The sequence below is a fragment of the Podarcis bocagei genome, assembly GCF_964188305.1.
Source record: "Podarcis bocagei genome assembly, chromosome: 6".
Taxonomy (NCBI): Eukaryota; Metazoa; Chordata; class Lepidosauria; order Squamata; family Lacertidae; genus Podarcis; species Podarcis bocagei.
The window spans coordinates 102,905,093-102,923,923 of record NC_138130.1 but is presented as its reverse complement, the minus strand read 5'-3'; the positions used below and the strand labels follow the sequence as shown (position 1 = coordinate 102,923,923).

Genomic DNA, 18,831 nt, shown 5'->3' with positions numbered 1-18,831 from the left:
ACACACTGATTCCCGAATTGTCCGCAGGCCGGATTGAGAAGACGATTGGGCCGCATCCAGCCCCCAGGCCTTAGTTTGCCTACCCCTGGCCTGGGTAGCCATATTCTGATTAAAGTAGGCCAGGACTGGCCCCCAAGGCCTGGGGTGTCCCTCCTCCCCTGCAGTAGGGCTTGGAATCCAGGAGAAAACTCTTGGAATAGCCTTGCCAGGTGCTCAGGGATGGACTCACCTGTCCCCATGTCCTTCTCTTTGCAGATGTGCTGCGGTTGCACATCCCTCCCCCAAAGGTGAGTATTGGAGAGAACCAGAGCAGGGACTCAGACCTGCCCTCCTTGCCCCCCACTCTGCCCTCTCGGATGTGGAGAAGCCCTCCCTTCGTGAGGAACTGACTTTTGTCTTTCAGCTGCTGGAGGAAGATCAGCTGTACCTGCCGGAGGTGATTCACAACTGCCAGGCAGCTCAGCTCAGGGGGCTCCGAACTCTGAAGTGCTCCAAGCAAGAGACGGCCAAAGCCATCCTGGTGAGTGATGGGTGGTGTGGGGGACCCCCATGGGGAAGTGGGGGAGGGAGGGGCTTTGAGGAAGGGGTTCTCTGTCTGCCGGAGAGGAGGACCCTACTGGCCTAGGTTCACGTATCCCGTTTGAAAGGGGAATCATCTGAGGGACTTCCTGTAAACATCTGGGTCAGGAATGCTGTTCCCGGAATTGACAAACACACAAGACGTAACCGGCTGTGAATTCACATAAACAATACTCTTCTATACATTCTTATCACAATATCAAAGGTTTATCTTGCACATAAACAACACAAAAATTGCAATAATATAGACGGAAGTCCCCAGTAAATCAGTTCATTCGAAAGGCCAAATGTCTGCTAGTTTCTGTTCCACATACGTTCATAAAGTCCAAATTGGAGCCTATTACAGTTCCACAGTCTTGACAAGGATTTCCGGAATAATGCCTTGTTTCGCTCTCATGGGCTTCATCAGTTGTACATATTCTAAGTAATATAAATGAATATAATGTTGTAATTCAACATATTTTAACAAATTAACAAACCTGTGTATGGATAAAGTTTGTTTTACTTTTTTTTTTTATAGGGGTCACTTAAAGAAGAAAACCTTGCAGCTGCAGATTGCTGTCACCTGTAACTAAAATCAATGCTGCGCCTGTCTATATACATTGTAAGACTTGTTGTTCATGGAAGAAACCACTATGCTATAAGTTCTATTATCTTGATACTTCATATATGGTATGTACTTTTATAGCACAATTGTTTTTATAATTTTAATTTGTTAAATGATCTAGTGGTCGATCCACAACTCTGGTCACTGCTCCCTGAGAAAAGCTCAAGAACTCTGGGCAAAGACAATGGGTAGATCACTGGCAGGATTTTTATTACTGGGAGTAGATATCAGTCTCTTGGAAGTTCTGGCATTGTGGCTAGTTCAAGGTACAAGCACAACTTTAATTGCCATTCATCTTTTGTTGATATTAACTCATTTTCCAGTATTTTGCTATTAACATCCTAGCCGCTGTTGTCGTGTAAAGAAACACACTTTTATTTTCATTTGGTATGCTTATTGTTAGAATATCAATTAGGAAAGCTTTGGTTTTCTTTAAAATAAATAGCATTTACTTTATTTTATTTTATTTTACCTTTGGGGACATGTCCACCACATGTGGAATAAGGTTCCCTCATTTTGTCTGCATCTCCAACATTTATTGCTGATACTTATTTATTTTGACTGATTTGGATGGGGTCAGGTACCATCTAAAAATCAGATGGCATAATTTTTCATAATTTCCCCCATTTTCCATCTTCATTGGATAACCACAATTGTGTGCCCATTTCACCATCACCTCCTTCACCTCCTAGTCCTTAAAGTTCCAGTCCAGTAACAATCTGTGTGGTTTTGATAATATCTTTGTATTATTTAATAATATTATTAAAAAACAACAACAACCCGCTGTTGTTCTGTCAAGTCCATTTATTTTTTGTCTGGAAAAAATTGTTTAGCTGGTAATCTATCTTTTTTACTTTTGTTTTCCTTTTATATTTTTTCTTTTTTGTATTTTTAGCATATAATAACAGTCGTAATTATATGGAAATGTGATAATAATATTGAAATGAATAAAATGCTTAACTCGCCAATATTTTTATTGTTCGCGGCTTCCCAAGAAAACTCAAGGAGATTCTCCCCTTTTTGGCTTTTACCTCTTACCTTTATAACTGTGTCTTTACATCCCAAAAGTCCTGCCCCACCCTCCCGCTTACAGGATATCCCTTCTACAGATGTCAACGCAGACCCAATTCCCAATTCCTCGTGACCACAAGACTATTTATTACCGGCAGCAACAACAACAAAAGACACCAGAGTGGCCACAGCTATCTCTTTCCAAAGGATATAGACTGACAGGGAGGGGGCTGACAAAGGGGGGGGGAGTTGAATTGCAAGCACATTCTCTCACCTTTTAAGCCTCAAGACTCTGGGCCCCAGGATTGAAAAGATATGTAAAAGATCACGATTGCCTCAAGATATGCAACTGATATTTATGGTAATTAGTATGTTGGGTGTTGGGTGATATTATGTAGGAATGCTAACATGTGTCTGACAGTATGTTATTTCCACAAAGGGGGGACCCATTTTTTGTGTATAATAGCTTTTATGTTCAATATATAGTGTCTTATTGCCTAAACCCCAATGGAGGATTCTCATGCATTTTAAGCTTTCTAATAGATCAGGCTATTGCACTGTCCAGTATTTAGATCAATTTATGACCACACATTTCCTTGTTCTGCCTGGCACTCTGCATTGTGCCAAGCTTCTCTATCCATTTTTAAATGGTTTGAAATTCACTTCACCAAGAAAAAGCTTCAGGGTACATTAAACATTAAAAAGGGGGGAATTGTTATAATAATTTTTAGGTCTCATTCATATATATATATATATATATATGCTTTCGTAGATTTTCACGGGTACAGGAATGTAGGTTTTGGTGTCTTCGGGTGTCTTCCCGTGTAAGAGTTGGGGTGTCTAGGCGACGTTTCGACGAGGTCTCACTCGTCATCTTCAGGCTGGTGCTTTCGGCTTCTTGTTACTAGAACAGAGCAGGATCTCAGTGTTTGAGTTCCTATAAATACTGTTGAGGGGGTGTGGTGTATAGCCTCCAACGTTCTGGGCAGATAGGAAGTTCCTAGGTTAATGTGCCTTTTCTTCTTTTGTTCATTAATTACTTGAGGGATATCTTGAGTGATTACTTGAGTGATATTCTGAGTACCACTTAGGAGGGTCATTAGGTGTGGATTAGTTGCTAAAGCTTTCGTGTCTTGACCTCTTGACCTTGTGAAGAGTTTTTCTGAGAAGATGGCTGTACTGCACTTAGTTGTGCTCTGGCTTGGCTTCGTGTATAGGGGCGAGCTGTGGTTTTGTGCCCTGTGCCAGCCAGATCTGTGTAGGGATTGCAGGGGGGTGCAGCATCCGGAGGTGCCACTATGGTTTGGCTACTGGATGGTGTCTGTAATTTATCTGTGGAGAGGGTCTGGGTTTGGGTCTGGTGTGGTTGATTGGAGATGGCGTTCTGTGTGCCTCTGGTTCTGGTGTCGGTTTTTGTGGGGAGGGCTAATTTCCAGATGTCTGGCAGGCGGGACGTGTCGTCACGCTTGTTCATGTTGTGAGGGTGTTTCTCTATCTCGATGGCTTCCATGATTATTCTCTTGTGGTGATGTTCCATGTTAAAGAGCAATTTGGAATCTGCAAAATTAATTTCGTGTCCTGTTTCTTTCATGTGTTGGTAAAGAGAGGAAGTTTTTTCTTCTTTTTTGACGGCATTCTTGTGTTCTGCGATACGTGCATTTATTCGTCTGTTTGTTTGTCCAATGTACGTGGCTGGGCAGACTTTGCAGGGTATTTCATAGACCCCTTGGTTTTCTAACTGGATTTTATCTTTTGGGTTTCTGAGGATATTGGCTATTTTTTGGTTGGTGCAAAAGGCTGTTTTGATATTGTGTTTATGGAGGATTTTGCTAATTTTATCTGTAGTGCCCTTGATATAAGGAAGGAGGGCCATGCCATTGTTTTCTTCTGTGTCTTGGTTTTTGGGGGGTGTTTCTTTTTGGATTAGCTTCGTAACCCTGTTTTGCTGGTATCCGTTGGCGATTAACACATTTGAGAGATTCTGTAACTCAGTTGTCAAGTGGTCTTTGTCAGCCAGGCGTTTGGTTCTGGAGATGAGAGTCTTGGCTACGGAGTTTATTTGTGCAGGGTGGTGGTGTGATTGTGCATGTAAGTAGCGGTTGGTGTGTGTTTTTTTCCGGTAGATAGTGTGTCCTAGGGAGCCATCAGGTTTTTTGTAGATTAGGACGTCAAGGAAGGGAAGTTGGTTGTTGGCTTCTATTTCCATAGTGAATTGTATTTTGGGGTGTAGGCTGTTGAGATGTGTGAGGAAGCTATCTAGTTTTTCCTTCCCGTGTGGCCAAATTACAAAGGTGTCGTCAACATATCTGAGCCAAAGTTTGGGTTTGTGTTCTGACTTGTCTAAAGCATTGGTTTCAAAGTGTTCCATGTACAGATTTGCGATGACCGGTGAGAGGGGTGATCCCATAGGTGCTCCTTCTATCTGTTTGTATCTTTGTCCATTGTGGATGAAGTACGTGTTGGTTAGGCAGTGGTTGGTCAGGTCCAGGATGTATTCGGGGGGATTGTATTTGTTTTGAATGGCTGTCAAGGCTTCATTAATGGGCACTTGTGTGAAGAGAGATACAACATCGAAGCTCACAAGTAGGTCATCGGGATGTAGGTTTTGCTTCTTTATTGTTTCTATGAACTGGAAGGAGTTTGTAACGTGTGAAGCGATAGATTCTGCATAGGGCTGAAGTTGCTTAGCGAGAAATTTAGCGAGATTTTGTAGAGGTGAGCCTATGGAGCTGACTATTGGTCTGAGTGGTGTTCCTTCTTTGTGTATCTTGGGGAGACCGTAGAGTTTGGGGCATCTGGATGATTTTTCTCTGGGGATGATTCTTAGCTGGATTTCTTCACTGATAGGAGAGGCTTTTATTTTGGATTTGGTGGTTTTTTCCAGATAGGTGGTGGGATCTGTTTTTATAGGTTGGTAGGTAGGGTCTTGGAGTAGATTTGATAGTTTTGCTTGGTAGTCCGATGTGTTCATCACAACAGTGGCATTACCTTTGTCTGCTGGGAGAATGATTATGTTGTTGTCTTTCCTCAGGTTGGTGAGTGCTTTCTGTTCTTCTTTGTGTAAATTGCTTCTGGGTGGTTTGCTGGAGCAGAGGATGTTGGTGACTTCAAGTCTGATTTTATTGGCTTCATCTGGGTTGATTTTGGTTAGGCTAGCTTCGACTCCGCATATGATGTTTTCCGTGGGGATGCGTCTCGGGGCGACTGCAAAGTTGAAACCTTTGGAGAGTACTTTGGTTTCAGTTGAGGTGAGGATCCTGTCTGATATGTTATGTACTGTTTGTTTCATGGGTTGTTGTGGAGGGTGGCTGGGCTTCTGGCGTTTCTCTAGTTTGTGGAGTTTGTTGGTGTGTATGTCTGTCTTATGTGAGGACTCTGTTTCAGCTCTCCAAACGGCTAGTTGTTTGCATTTGTCCCAGAGTGCAGGGTGGATTTTGTTACAGAGTTTGAGGTGAAGAGTGAGCAGATCTTTGTTGGTTTGGTTTAGTAGGTATCTTTTCTTATGTAGTTCGTTTCTGATTAGGGATAGTTCAGTTCGTTTCAGGATCCTTTCGGTAGCTGGGGTTTTAGAGTGGAATTTAAGTTGGAAGCATGTGGGAATTAAGTTGTTGTCTCGGCAGTTGCGTAGGAACAAGAGATCACATAAGATGGTGGCTCTTCGGATTTCTAGTTTCTCGTAGGTTCTTGTCAGCTGGAAGGTTTCCTCCCCGTAGAGGTGAGATATTTGCTTTCGTAGATTTTCACGGGTACAGGAATGTAGGTTTTGGTGTCTTCGGGTGTCTTCCCGTGTAAGAGTTGGGGTGTCTAGGCGACGTTTCGACGAGGTCTCACTCGTCATCTTCAGGCTGGTGCTTTCGGCTTCTTGTTACTAGAACAGAGCAGGATCTCAGTGTTTGAGTTCCTATAAATACTGTTGAGGGGGTGTGGTGTATAGCCTCCAACGTTCTGGGCAGATAGGAAGTTCCTAGGTTAATGTGCCTTTTCTTCTTTTGTTCATTAATTACTTGAGGGATATCTTGAGTGATTACTTGAGTGATATTCTGAGTACCACTTAGGAGGGTCATTAGGTGTGGATTAGTTGCTAAAGCTTTCGTGTCTTGACCTCTTGACCTTGTGAAGAGTTTTTCTGAGAAGATGGCTGTACTGCACTTAGTTGTGCTCTGGCTTGGCTTCGTGTATAGGGGCGAGCTGTGGTTTTGTGCCCTGTGCCAGCCAGATCTGTGTAGGGATTGCAGGGGGGTGCAGCATCCGGAGGTGCCACTATGGTTTGGCTACTGGATGGTGTCTGTAATTTATCTGTGGAGAGGGTCTGGGTTTGGGTCTGGTGTGGTTGATTGGAGATGGCGTTCTGTGTGCCTCTGGTTCTGGTGTCGGTTTTTGTGGGGAGGGCTAATTTCCAGATGTCTGGCAGGCGGGACGTGTCGTCACGCTTGTTCATGTTGTGAGGGTGTTTCTCTATCTCGATGGCTTCCATGATTATTCTCTTGTGGTGATGTTCCATGTTAAAGAGCAATTTGGAATCTGCAAAATTAATTTCGTGTCCTGTTTCTTTCATGTGTTGGTAAAGAGAGGAAGTTTTTTCTTCTTTTTTGACGGCATTCTTGTGTTCTGCGATACGTGCATTTATTCGTCTGTTTGTTTGTCCAATGTACGTGGCTGGGCAGACTTTGCAGGGTATTTCATAGACCCCTTGGTTTTCTAACTGGATTTTATCTTTTGGGTTTCTGAGGATATTGGCTATTTTTTGGTTGGTGCAAAAGGCTGTTTTGATATTGTGTTTATGGAGGATTTTGCTAATTTTATCTGTAGTGCCCTTGATATAAGGAAGGAGGGCCATGCCATTGTTTTCTTCTGTGTCTTGGTTTTTGGGGGGTGTTTCTTTTTGGATTAGCTTCGTAACCCTGTTTTGCTGGTATCCGTTGGCGATTAACACATTTGAGAGATTCTGTAACTCAGTTGTCAAGTGGTCTTTGTCAGCCAGGCGTTTGGTTCTGGAGATGAGAGTCTTGGCTACGGAGTTTATTTGTGCAGGGTGGTGGTGTGATTGTGCATGTAAGTAGCGTGCATGTAATTTATCTCTCCACAGATAAATTACAGACACCATCCAGTAGCCAAACCATAGTGGCACCTCCGGATGCTGCACCCCCCTGCAATCCCTACACAGATCTGGCTGGCACAGGGCACAAAACCACAGCTCGCCCCTATACACGAAGCCAAGCCAGAGCACAACTAAGTGCAGTACAGCCATCTTCTCAGAAAAACTCTTCACAAGGTCAAGAGGTCAAGACACGAAAGCTTTAGCAACTAATCCACACCTAATGACCCTCCTAAGTGGTACTCAGAATATCACTCAAGTAATCACTCAAGATATCCCTCAAGTAATTAATGAACAAAAGAAGAAAAGGCACATTAACCTAGGAACTTCCTATCTGCCCAGAACGTTGGAGGCTATACACCACACCCCCTCAACAGTATTTATAGGAACTCAAACACTGAGATCCTGCTCTGTTCTAGTAACAAGAAGCCGAAAGCACCAGCCTGAAGATGACGAGTGAGACCTCGTCGAAACGTCGCCTAGACACCCCAACTCTTACACGGGAAGACACCCGAAGACACCAAAACCTACATTCCTGTACCCGTGAAAATCTACGAAAGCAAATATCTCACCTCTACGGGGAGGAAACCTTCCAGCTGACAAGAACCTACGAGAAACTAGAAATCCGAAGAGCCACCATCTTATGTGATCTCTTGTTCCTACGCAACTGCCGAGACAACAACTTAATTCCCACATGCTTCCAACTTAAATTCCACTCTAAAACCCCAGCTACCGAAAGGATCCTGAAACGAACTGAACTATCCCTAATCAGAAACGAACTACATAAGAAAAGATACCTACTAAACCAAACCAACAAAGATCTGCTCACTCTTCACCTCAAACTCTGTAACAAAATCCACCCTGCACTCTGGGACAAATGCAAACAACTAGCCGTTTGGAGAGCTGAAACAGAGTCCTCACATAAGACAGACATACACACCAACAAACTCCACAAACTAGAGAAACGCCAGAAGCCCAGCCACCCTCCACAACAACCCATGAAACAAACAGTACATAACATATCAGACAGGATCCTCACCTCAACTGAAACCAAAGTACTCTCCAAAGGTTTCAACTTTGCAGTCGCCCCGAGACGCATCCCCACGGAAAACATCATATGCGGAGTCGAAGCTAGCCTAACCAAAATCAACCCAGATGAAGCCAATAAAATCAGACTTGAAGTCACCAACATCCTCTGCTCCAGCAAACCACCCAGAAGCAATTTACACAAAGAAGAACAGAAAGCACTCACCAACCTGAGGAAAGACAACAACATAATCATTCTCCCAGCAGACAAAGGTAATGCCACTGTTGTGATGAACACATCGGACTACCAAGCAAAACTATCAAATCTACTCCAAGACCCTACCTACCAACCTATAAAAACAGATCCCACCACCTATCTGGAAAAAACCACCAAATCCAAAATAAAAGCCTCTCCTATCAGTGAAGAAATCCAGCTAAGAATCATCCCCAGAGAAAAATCATCCAGATGCCCCAAACTCTACGGTCTCCCCAAGATACACAAAGAAGGAACACCACTCAGACCAATAGTCAGCTCCATAGGCTCACCTCTACAAAATCTCGCTAAATTTCTCGCTAAGCAACTTCAGCCCTATGCAGAATCTATCGCTTCACACGTTACAAACTCCTTCCAGTTCATAGAAACAATAAAGAAGCAAAACCTACATCCCGATGACCTACTTGTGAGCTTCGATGTTGTATCTCTCTTCACACAAGTGCCCATTAATGAAGCCTTGACAGCCATTCAAAACAAATACAATCCCCCCGAATACATCCTGGACCTGACCAACCACTGCCTAACCAACACGTACTTCATCCACAATGGACAAAGATACAAACAGATAGAAGGAGCACCTATGGGATCACCCCTCTCACCGGTCATCGCAAATCTGTACATGGAACACTTTGAAACCAATGCTTTAGACAAGTCAGAACACAAACCCAAACTTTGGCTCAGATATGTTGACGACACCTTTGTAATTTGGCCACACGGGAAGGAAAAACTAGATAGCTTCCTCACACATCTCAACAGCCTACACCCCAAAATACAATTCACTATGGAAATAGAAGCCAACAACCAACTTCCCTTCCTTGACGTCCTAATCTACAAAAAACCTGATGGCTCCCTAGGACACACTATCTACCGGAAAAAAACACACACCAACCGCTACTTACATGCACAATCACACCACCACCCTGCACAAATAAACTCCGTAGCCAAGACTCTCATCTCCAGAACCAAACGCCTGGCTGACAAAGACCACTTGACAACTGAGTTACAGAATCTCTCAAATGTGTTAATCGCCAACGGATACCAGCAAAACAGGGTTACGAAGCTAATCCAAAAAGAAACACCCCCCAAAAACCAAGACACAGAAGAAAACAATGGCATGGCCCTCCTTCCTTATATCAAGGGCACTACAGATAAAATTAGCAAAATCCTCCATAAACACAATATCAAAACAGCCTTTTGCACCAACCAAAAAATAGCCAATATCCTCAGAAACCCAAAAGATAAAATCCAGTTAGAAAACCAAGGGGTCTATGAAATACCCTGCAAAGTCTGCCCAGCCACGTACATTGGACAAACAAACAGACGAATAAATGCACGTATCGCAGAACACAAGAATGCCGTCAAAAAAGAAGAAAAAACTTCCTCTCTTTACCAACACATGAAAGAAACAGGACACGAAATTAATTTTGCAGATTCCAAATTGCTCTTTAACATGGAACATCACCACAAGAGAATAATCATGGAAGCCATCGAGATAGAGAAACACCCTCACAACATGAACAAGCGTGACGACACGTCCCGCCTGCCAGACATCTGGAAATTAGCCCTCCCCACAAAAACCGACACCAGAACCAGAGGCACACAGAACGCCATCTCCAATCAACCACACCAGACCCAAACCCAGACCCTCTCCACAGATAAATTACAGACACCATCCAGTAGCCAAACCATAGTGGCACCTCCGGATGCTGCACCCCCCTGCAATCCCTACACAGATCTGGCTGGCACAGGGCACAAAACCACAGCTCGCCCCTATACACGAAGCCAAGCCAGAGCACAACTAAGTGCAGTACAGCCATCTTCTCAGAAAAACTCTTCACAAGGTCAAGAGGTCAAGACACGAAAGCTTTAGCAACTAATCCACACCTAATGACCCTCCTAAGTGGTACTCAGAATATCACTCAAGTAATCACTCAAGATATCCCTCAAGTAATTAATGAACAAAAGAAGAAAAGGCACATTAACCTAGGAACTTCCTATCTGCCCAGAACGTTGGAGGCTATACACCACACCCCCTCAACAGTATTTATAGGAACTCAAACACTGAGATCCTGCTCTGTTCTAGTAACAAGAAGCCGAAAGCACCAGCCTGAAGATGACGAGTGAGACCTCGTCGAAACGTCGCCTAGACACCCCAACTCTTACACGGGAAGACACCCGAAGACACCAAAACCTACATTCCTGTACCCGTGAAAATCTACGAAAGCAAATATCTCACCTCTACGGGGAGGAAACCTTCCAGCTGACAAGAACCTACGAGAAACTAGAAATCCGAAGAGCCACCATCTTATGTGATCTCTTGTTCCTACGCAACTGCCGAGACAACAACTTAATTCCCACATGCTTCCAACTTAAATTCCACTCTAAAACCCCAGCTACCGAAAGGATCCTGAAACGAACTGAACTATCCCTAATCAGAAACGAACTACATAAGAAAAGATACCTACTAAACCAAACCAACAAAGATCTGCTCACTCTTCACCTCAAACTCTGTAACAAAATCCACCCTGCACTCTGGGACAAATGCAAACAACTAGCCGTTTGGAGAGCTGAAACAGAGTCCTCACATAAGACAGACATACACACCAACAAACTCCACAAACTAGAGAAACGCCAGAAGCCCAGCCACCCTCCACAACAACCCATGAAACAAACAGTACATAACATATCAGACAGGATCCTCACCTCAACTGAAACCAAAGTACTCTCCAAAGGTTTCAACTTTGCAGTCGCCCCGAGACGCATCCCCACGGAAAACATCATATGCGGAGTCGAAGCTAGCCTAACCAAAATCAACCCAGATGAAGCCAATAAAATCAGACTTGAAGTCACCAACATCCTCTGCTCCAGCAAACCACCCAGAAGCAATTTACACAAAGAAGAACAGAAAGCACTCACCAACCTGAGGAAAGACAACAACATAATCATTCTCCCAGCAGACAAAGGTAATGCCACTGTTGTGATGAACACATCGGACTACCAAGCAAAACTATCAAATCTACTCCAAGACCCTACCTACCAACCTATAAAAACAGATCCCACCACCTATCTGGAAAAAACCACCAAATCCAAAATAAAAGCCTCTCCTATCAGTGAAGAAATCCAGCTAAGAATCATCCCCAGAGAAAAATCATCCAGATGCCCCAAACTCTACGGTCTCCCCAAGATACACAAAGAAGGAACACCACTCAGACCAATAGTCAGCTCCATAGGCTCACCTCTACAAAATCTCGCTAAATTTCTCGCTAAGCAACTTCAGCCCTATGCAGAATCTATCGCTTCACACGTTACAAACTCCTTCCAGTTCATAGAAACAATAAAGAAGCAAAACCTACATCCCGATGACCTACTTGTGAGCTTCGATGTTGTATCTCTCTTCACACAAGTGCCCATTAATGAAGCCTTGACAGCCATTCAAAACAAATACAATCCCCCCGAATACATCCTGGACCTGACCAACCACTGCCTAACCAACACGTACTTCATCCACAATGGACAAAGATACAAACAGATAGAAGGAGCACCTATGGGATCACCCCTCTCACCGGTCATCGCAAATCTGTACATGGAACACTTTGAAACCAATGCTTTAGACAAGTCAGAACACAAACCCAAACTTTGGCTCAGATATGTTGACGACACCTTTGTAATTTGGCCACACGGGAAGGAAAAACTAGATAGCTTCCTCACACATCTCAACAGCCTACACCCCAAAATACAATTCACTATGGAAATAGAAGCCAACAACCAACTTCCCTTCCTTGACGTCCTAATCTACAAAAAACCTGATGGCTCCCTAGGACACACTATCTACCGGAAAAAAACACACACCAACCGCTACTTACATGCACAATCACACCACCACCCTGCACAAATAAACTCCGTAGCCAAGACTCTCATCTCCAGAACCAAACGCCTGGCTGACAAAGACCACTTGACAACTGAGTTACAGAATCTCTCAAATGTGTTAATCGCCAACGGATACCAGCAAAACAGGGTTACGAAGCTAATCCAAAAAGAAACACCCCCCAAAAACCAAGACACAGAAGAAAACAATGGCATGGCCCTCCTTCCTTATATCAAGGGCACTACAGATAAAATTAGCAAAATCCTCCATAAACACAATATCAAAACAGCCTTTTGCACCAACCAAAAAATAGCCAATATCCTCAGAAACCCAAAAGATAAAATCCAGTTAGAAAACCAAGGGGTCTATGAAATACCCTGCAAAGTCTGCCCAGCCACGTACATTGGACAAACAAACAGACGAATAAATGCACGTATCGCAGAACACAAGAATGCCGTCAAAAAAGAAGAAAAAACTTCCTCTCTTTACCAACACATGAAAGAAACAGGACACGAAATTAATTTTGCAGATTCCAAATTGCTCTTTAACATGGAACATCACCACAAGAGAATAATCATGGAAGCCATCGAGATAGAGAAACACCCTCACAACATGAACAAGCGTGACGACACGTCCCGCCTGCCAGACATCTGGAAATTAGCCCTCCCCACAAAAACCGACACCAGAACCAGAGGCACACAGAACGCCATCTCCAATCAACCACACCAGACCCAAACCCAGACCCTCTCCACAGATAAATTACAGACACCATCCAGTAGCCAAACCATAGTGGCACCTCCGGATGCTGCACCCCCCTGCAATCCCTACACAGATCTGGCTGGCACAGGGCACAAAACCACAGCTCGCCCCTATACACGAAGCCAAGCCAGAGCACAACTAAGTGCAGTACAGCCATCTTCTCAGAAAAACTCTTCACAAGGTCAAGAGGTCAAGACACGAAAGCTTTAGCAACTAATCCACACCTAATGACCCTCCTAAGTGGTACTCAGAATATCACTCAAGTAATCACTCAAGATATCCCTCAAGTAATTAATGAACAAAAGAAGAAAAGGCACATTAACCTAGGAACTTCCTATCTGCCCAGAACGTTGGAGGCTATACACCACACCCCCTCAACAGTATTTATAGGAACTCAAACACTGAGATCCTGCTCTGTTCTAGTAACAAGAAGCCGAAAGCACCAGCCTGAAGATGACGAGTGAGACCTCGTCGAAACGTCGCCTAGACACCCCAACTCTTACACGGGAAGACACCCGAAGACACCAAAACCTACATTCCTGTACCCGTGAAAATCTACGAAAGCAAATATCTCACCTCTACGGGGAGGAAACCTTCCAGCTGACAAGAACCTACGAGAAACTAGAAATCCGAAGAGCCACCATCTTATGTGATCTCTTGTTCCTACGCAACTGCCGAGACAACAACTTAATTCCCACATGCTTCCAACTTAAATTCCACTCTAAAACCCCAGCTACCGAAAGGATCCTGAAACGAACTGAACTATCCCTAATCAGAAACGAACTACATAAGAAAAGATACCTACTAAACCAAACCAACAAAGATCTGCTCACTCTTCACCTCAAACTCTGTAACAAAATCCACCCTGCACTCTGGGACAAATGCAAACAACTAGCCGTTTGGAGAGCTGAAACAGAGTCCTCACATAAGACAGACATACACACCAACAAACTCCACAAACTAGAGAAACGCCAGAAGCCCAGCCACCCTCCACAACAACCCATGAAACAAACAGTACATAACATATCAGACAGGATCCTCACCTCAACTGAAACCAAAGTACTCTCCAAAGGTTTCAACTTTGCAGTCGCCCCGAGACGCATCCCCACGGAAAACATCATATGCGGAGTCGAAGCTAGCCTAACCAAAATCAACCCAGATGAAGCCAATAAAATCAGACTTGAAGTCACCAACATCCTCTGCTCCAGCAAACCACCCAGAAGCAATTTACACAAAGAAGAACAGAAAGCACTCACCAACCTGAGGAAAGACAACAACATAATCATTCTCCCAGCAGACAAAGGTAATGCCACTGTTGTGATGAACACATCGGACTACCAAGCAAAACTATCAAATCTACTCCAAGACCCTACCTACCAACCTATAAAAACAGATCCCACCACCTATCTGGAAAAAACCACCAAATCCAAAATAAAAGCCTCTCCTATCAGTGAAGAAATCCAGCTAAGAATCATCCCCAGAGAAAAATCATCCAGATGCCCCAAACTCTACGGTCTCCCCAAGATACACAAAGAAGGAACACCACTCAGACCAATAGTCAGCTCCATAGGCTCACCTCTACAAAATCTCGCTAAATTTCTCGCTAAGCAACTTCAGCCCTATGCAGAATCTATCGCTTCACACGTTACAAACTCCTTCCAGTTCATAGAAACAATAAAGAAGCAAAACCTACATCCCGATGACCTACTTGTGAGCTTCGATGTTGTATCTCTCTTCACACAAGTGCCCATTAATGAAGCCTTGATAGCCATTCAAAACAAATACAATCCCCCCGAATACATCCTGGACCTGACCAACCACTGCCTAACCAACACGTACTTCATCCACAATGGACAAAGATACAAACAGATAGAAGGAGCACCTATGGGATCACCCCTCTCACCGGTCATCGCAAATCTGTACATGGAACACTTTGAAACCAATGCTTTAGACAAGTCAGAACACAAACCCAAACTTTGGCTCAGATATGTTGACGACACCTTTGTAATTTGGCCACACGGGAAGGAAAAACTAGATAGCTTCCTCACACATCTCAACAGCCTACACCCCAAAATACAATTCACTATGGAAATAGAAGCCAACAACCAACTTCCCTTCCTTGACGTCCTAATCTACAAAAAACCTGATGGCTCCCTAGGACACACTATCTACCGGAAAAAAACACACACCAACCGCTACTTACATGCACAATCACACCACCACCCTGCACAAATAAACTCCGTAGCCAAGACTCTCATCTCCAGAACCAAACGCCTGGCTGACAAAGACCACTTGACAACTGAGTTACAGAATCTCTCAAATGTGTTAATCGCCAACGGATACCAGCAAAACAGGGTTACGAAGCTAATCCAAAAAGAAACACCCCCCAAAAACCAAGACACAGAAGAAAACAATGGCATGGCCCTCCTTCCTTATATCAAGGGCACTACAGATAAAATTAGCAAAATCCTCCATAAACACAATATCAAAACAGCCTTTTGCACCAACCAAAAAATAGCCAATATCCTCAGAAACCCAAAAGATAAAATCCAGTTAGAAAACCAAGGGGTCTATGAAATACCCTGCAAAGTCTGCCCAGCCACGTACATTGGACAAACAAACAGACGAATAAATGCACGTATCGCAGAACACAAGAATGCCGTCAAAAAAGAAGAAAAAACTTCCTCTCTTTACCAACACATGAAAGAAACAGGACACGAAATTAATTTTGCAGATTCCAAATTGCTCTTTAACATGGAACATCACCACAAGAGAATAATCATGGAAGCCATCGAGATAGAGAAACACCCTCACAACATGAACAAGCGTGACGACACGTCCCGCCTGCCAGACATCTGGAAATTAGCCCTCCCCACAAAAACCGACACCAGAACCAGAGGCACACAGAACGCCATCTCCAATCAACCACACCAGACCCAAACCCAGACCCTCTCCACAGATAAATTACAGACACCATCCAGTAGCCAAACCATAGTGGCACCTCCGGATGCTGCACCCCCCTGCAATCCCTACACAGATCTGGCTGGCACAGGGCACAAAACCACAGCTCGCCCCTATACACGAAGCCAAGCCAGAGCACAACTAAGTGCAGTACAGCCATCTTCTCAGAAAAACTCTTCACAAGGTCAAGAGGTCAAGACACGAAAGCTTTAGCAACTAATCCACACCTAATGACCCTCCTAAGTGGTACTCAGAATATCACTCAAGTAATCACTCAAGATATCCCTCAAGTAATTAATGAACAAAAGAAGAAAAGGCACATTAACCTAGGAACTTCCTATCTGCCCAGAACGTTGGAGGCTATACACCACACCCCCTCAACAGTATTTATAGGAACTCAAACACTGAGATCCTGCTCTGTTCTAGTAACAAGAAGCCGAAAGCACCAGCCTGAAGATGACGAGTGAGACCTCGTCGAAACGTCGCCTAGACACCCCAACTCTTACACGGGAAGACACCCGAAGACACCAAAACCTACATTCCTGTACCCGTGAAAATCTACGAAAGCAAATATCTCACCTCTACGGGGAGGAAACCTTCCAGCTGACAAGAACCTACGAGAAACTAGAAATCCGAAGAGCCACCATCTTATGTGATCTCTTGTTCCTACGCAACTGCCGAGACAACAACTTAATTCCCACATGCTTCCAACTTAAATTCCACTCTAAAACCCCAGCTACCGAAAGGATCCTGAAACGAACTGAACTATCCCTAATCAGAAACGAACTACATAAGAAAAGATACCTACTAAACCAAACCAACAAAGATCTGCTCACTCTTCACCTCAAACTCTGTAACAAAATCCACCCTGCACTCTGGGACAAATGCAAACAACTAGCCGTTTGGAGAGCTGAAACAGAGTCCTCACATAAGACAGACATACACACCAACAAACTCCACAAACTAGAGAAACGCCAGAAGCCCAGCCACCCTCCACAACAACCCATGAAACAAACAGTACATAACATATCAGACAGGATCCTCACCTCAACTGAAACCAAAGTACTCTCCAAAGGTTTCAACTTTGCAGTCGCCCCGAGACGCATCCCCACGGAAAACATCATATGCGGAGTCGAAGCTAGCCTAACCAAAATCAACCCAGATGAAGCCAATAAAATCAGACTTGAAGTCACCAACATCCTCTGCTCCAGCAAACCACCCAGAAGCAATTTACACAAAGAAGAACAGAAAGCACTCACCAACCTGAGGAAAGACAACAACATAATCATTCTCCCAGCAGACAAAGGTAATGCCACTGTTGTGATGAACACATCGGACTACCAAGCAAAACTATCAAATCTACTCCAAGACCCTACCTACCAACCTATAAAAACAGATCCCACCACCTATCTGGAAAAAACCACCAAATCCAAAATAAAAGCCTCTCCTATCAGTGAAGAAATCCAGCTAAGAATCATCCCCAGAGAAAAATCATCCAGATGCCCCAAACTCTACGGTCTCCCCAAGATACACAAAGAAGGAACACCACTCAGACCAATAGTCAGCTCCATAGGCTCACCTCTACAAAATCTCGCTAAATTTCTCGCTAAGCAACTTCAGCCCTATGCAGAATCTATCGCTTCACACGTTACAAACTCCTTCCAGTTCATAGAAACAATAAAGAAGCAAAACCTACATCCCGATGACCTACTTGTGAGCTTCGATGTTGTATCTCTCTTCACACAAGTGCCCATTAATGAAGCCTTGACAGCCATTCAAAACAAATACAATCCCCCCGAATACATCCTGGACCTGACCAACCACTGCCTAACCAACACGTACTTCATCCACAATGGACAAAGATACAAACAGATAGAAGGAGCACCTATGGGATCACCCCTCTCACCGGTCATCGCAAATCTGTACATGGAACACTTTGAAACCAATGCTTTAGACAAGTCAGAACACAAACCCAAACTTTGGCTCAGATATGTTGACGACACCTTTGTAATTTGGCCACACGGGAAGGAAAAACTAGATAGCTTCCTCACACATCTCAACAGCCTACACCCCAAAATACAATTCACTATGGAAATAGAAGCCAACAACCAACTTCCCTTCCTTGACGTCCTAATCTACAAAAAACCTGATGGCTCCCTAGGACACACTATCTACCGGAAAAAAACACACACCAACCGCTACTTACATGCACAATCACACCACCACCCTGCACAAATAAACTCCGTAGCCAAGACTCTCATCTCCAGAACCAAACGCCTGGCTGACAAAGACCACTTGACAACTGAGTTACAGAATCTCTCAAATGTGTTAATCGCCAACGGATACCAGCAAAACAGGGTTACGAAGCTAATCCAAAAAGAAACACCCCCCAAAAACCAAGACACAGAAGAAAACAATGGCATGGCCCTCCTTCCTTATATCAAGGGCACTACAGATAAAATTAGCAAAATCCTCCATAAACACAATATCAAAACAGCCTTTTGCACCAACCAAAAAATAGCCAATATCCTCAGAAACCCAAAAGATAAAATCCAGTTAGAAAACCAAGGGGTCTATGAAATACCCTGCAAAGTCTGCCCAGCCACGTACATTGGACAAACAAACAGACGAATAAATGCACGTATCGCAGAACA

The 18,831-nt window shown here is 43.9% G+C and overlaps 2 protein-coding genes across 13 annotated transcripts in view; one reads left to right on the top strand and one right to left on the bottom strand.

The window, feature by feature from the left end:
• Positions 1-18,831, top strand: part of LOC308588810 (uncharacterized protein) — a 218,927-nt gene that overhangs the window by 56,655 nt on the left and 143,441 nt on the right. The window contains exons 2-4 of one of the 2 annotated variants that reach the window (XM_081197496.1): positions 256-287; positions 404-520; positions 1,100-1,720. In XM_081197496.1, coding sequence (XP_081053622.1) covers positions 256-287; positions 404-520; positions 1,100-1,150 — 200 coding nt within the window. In that variant the 3' untranslated portion in view covers positions 1,151-1,720. Of the gene's footprint in view, positions 1-255; positions 288-403; positions 521-1,099; positions 1,721-18,831 lie in introns of those variants that run through there. The other variant, XM_081197495.1, reaches the window with a different exon arrangement.
• Positions 1-18,831, bottom strand: part of LOC308588706 (uncharacterized protein) — a 196,808-nt gene that overhangs the window by 124,602 nt on the left and 53,375 nt on the right. The gene's annotated exons all lie outside the window — the stretch shown is intronic.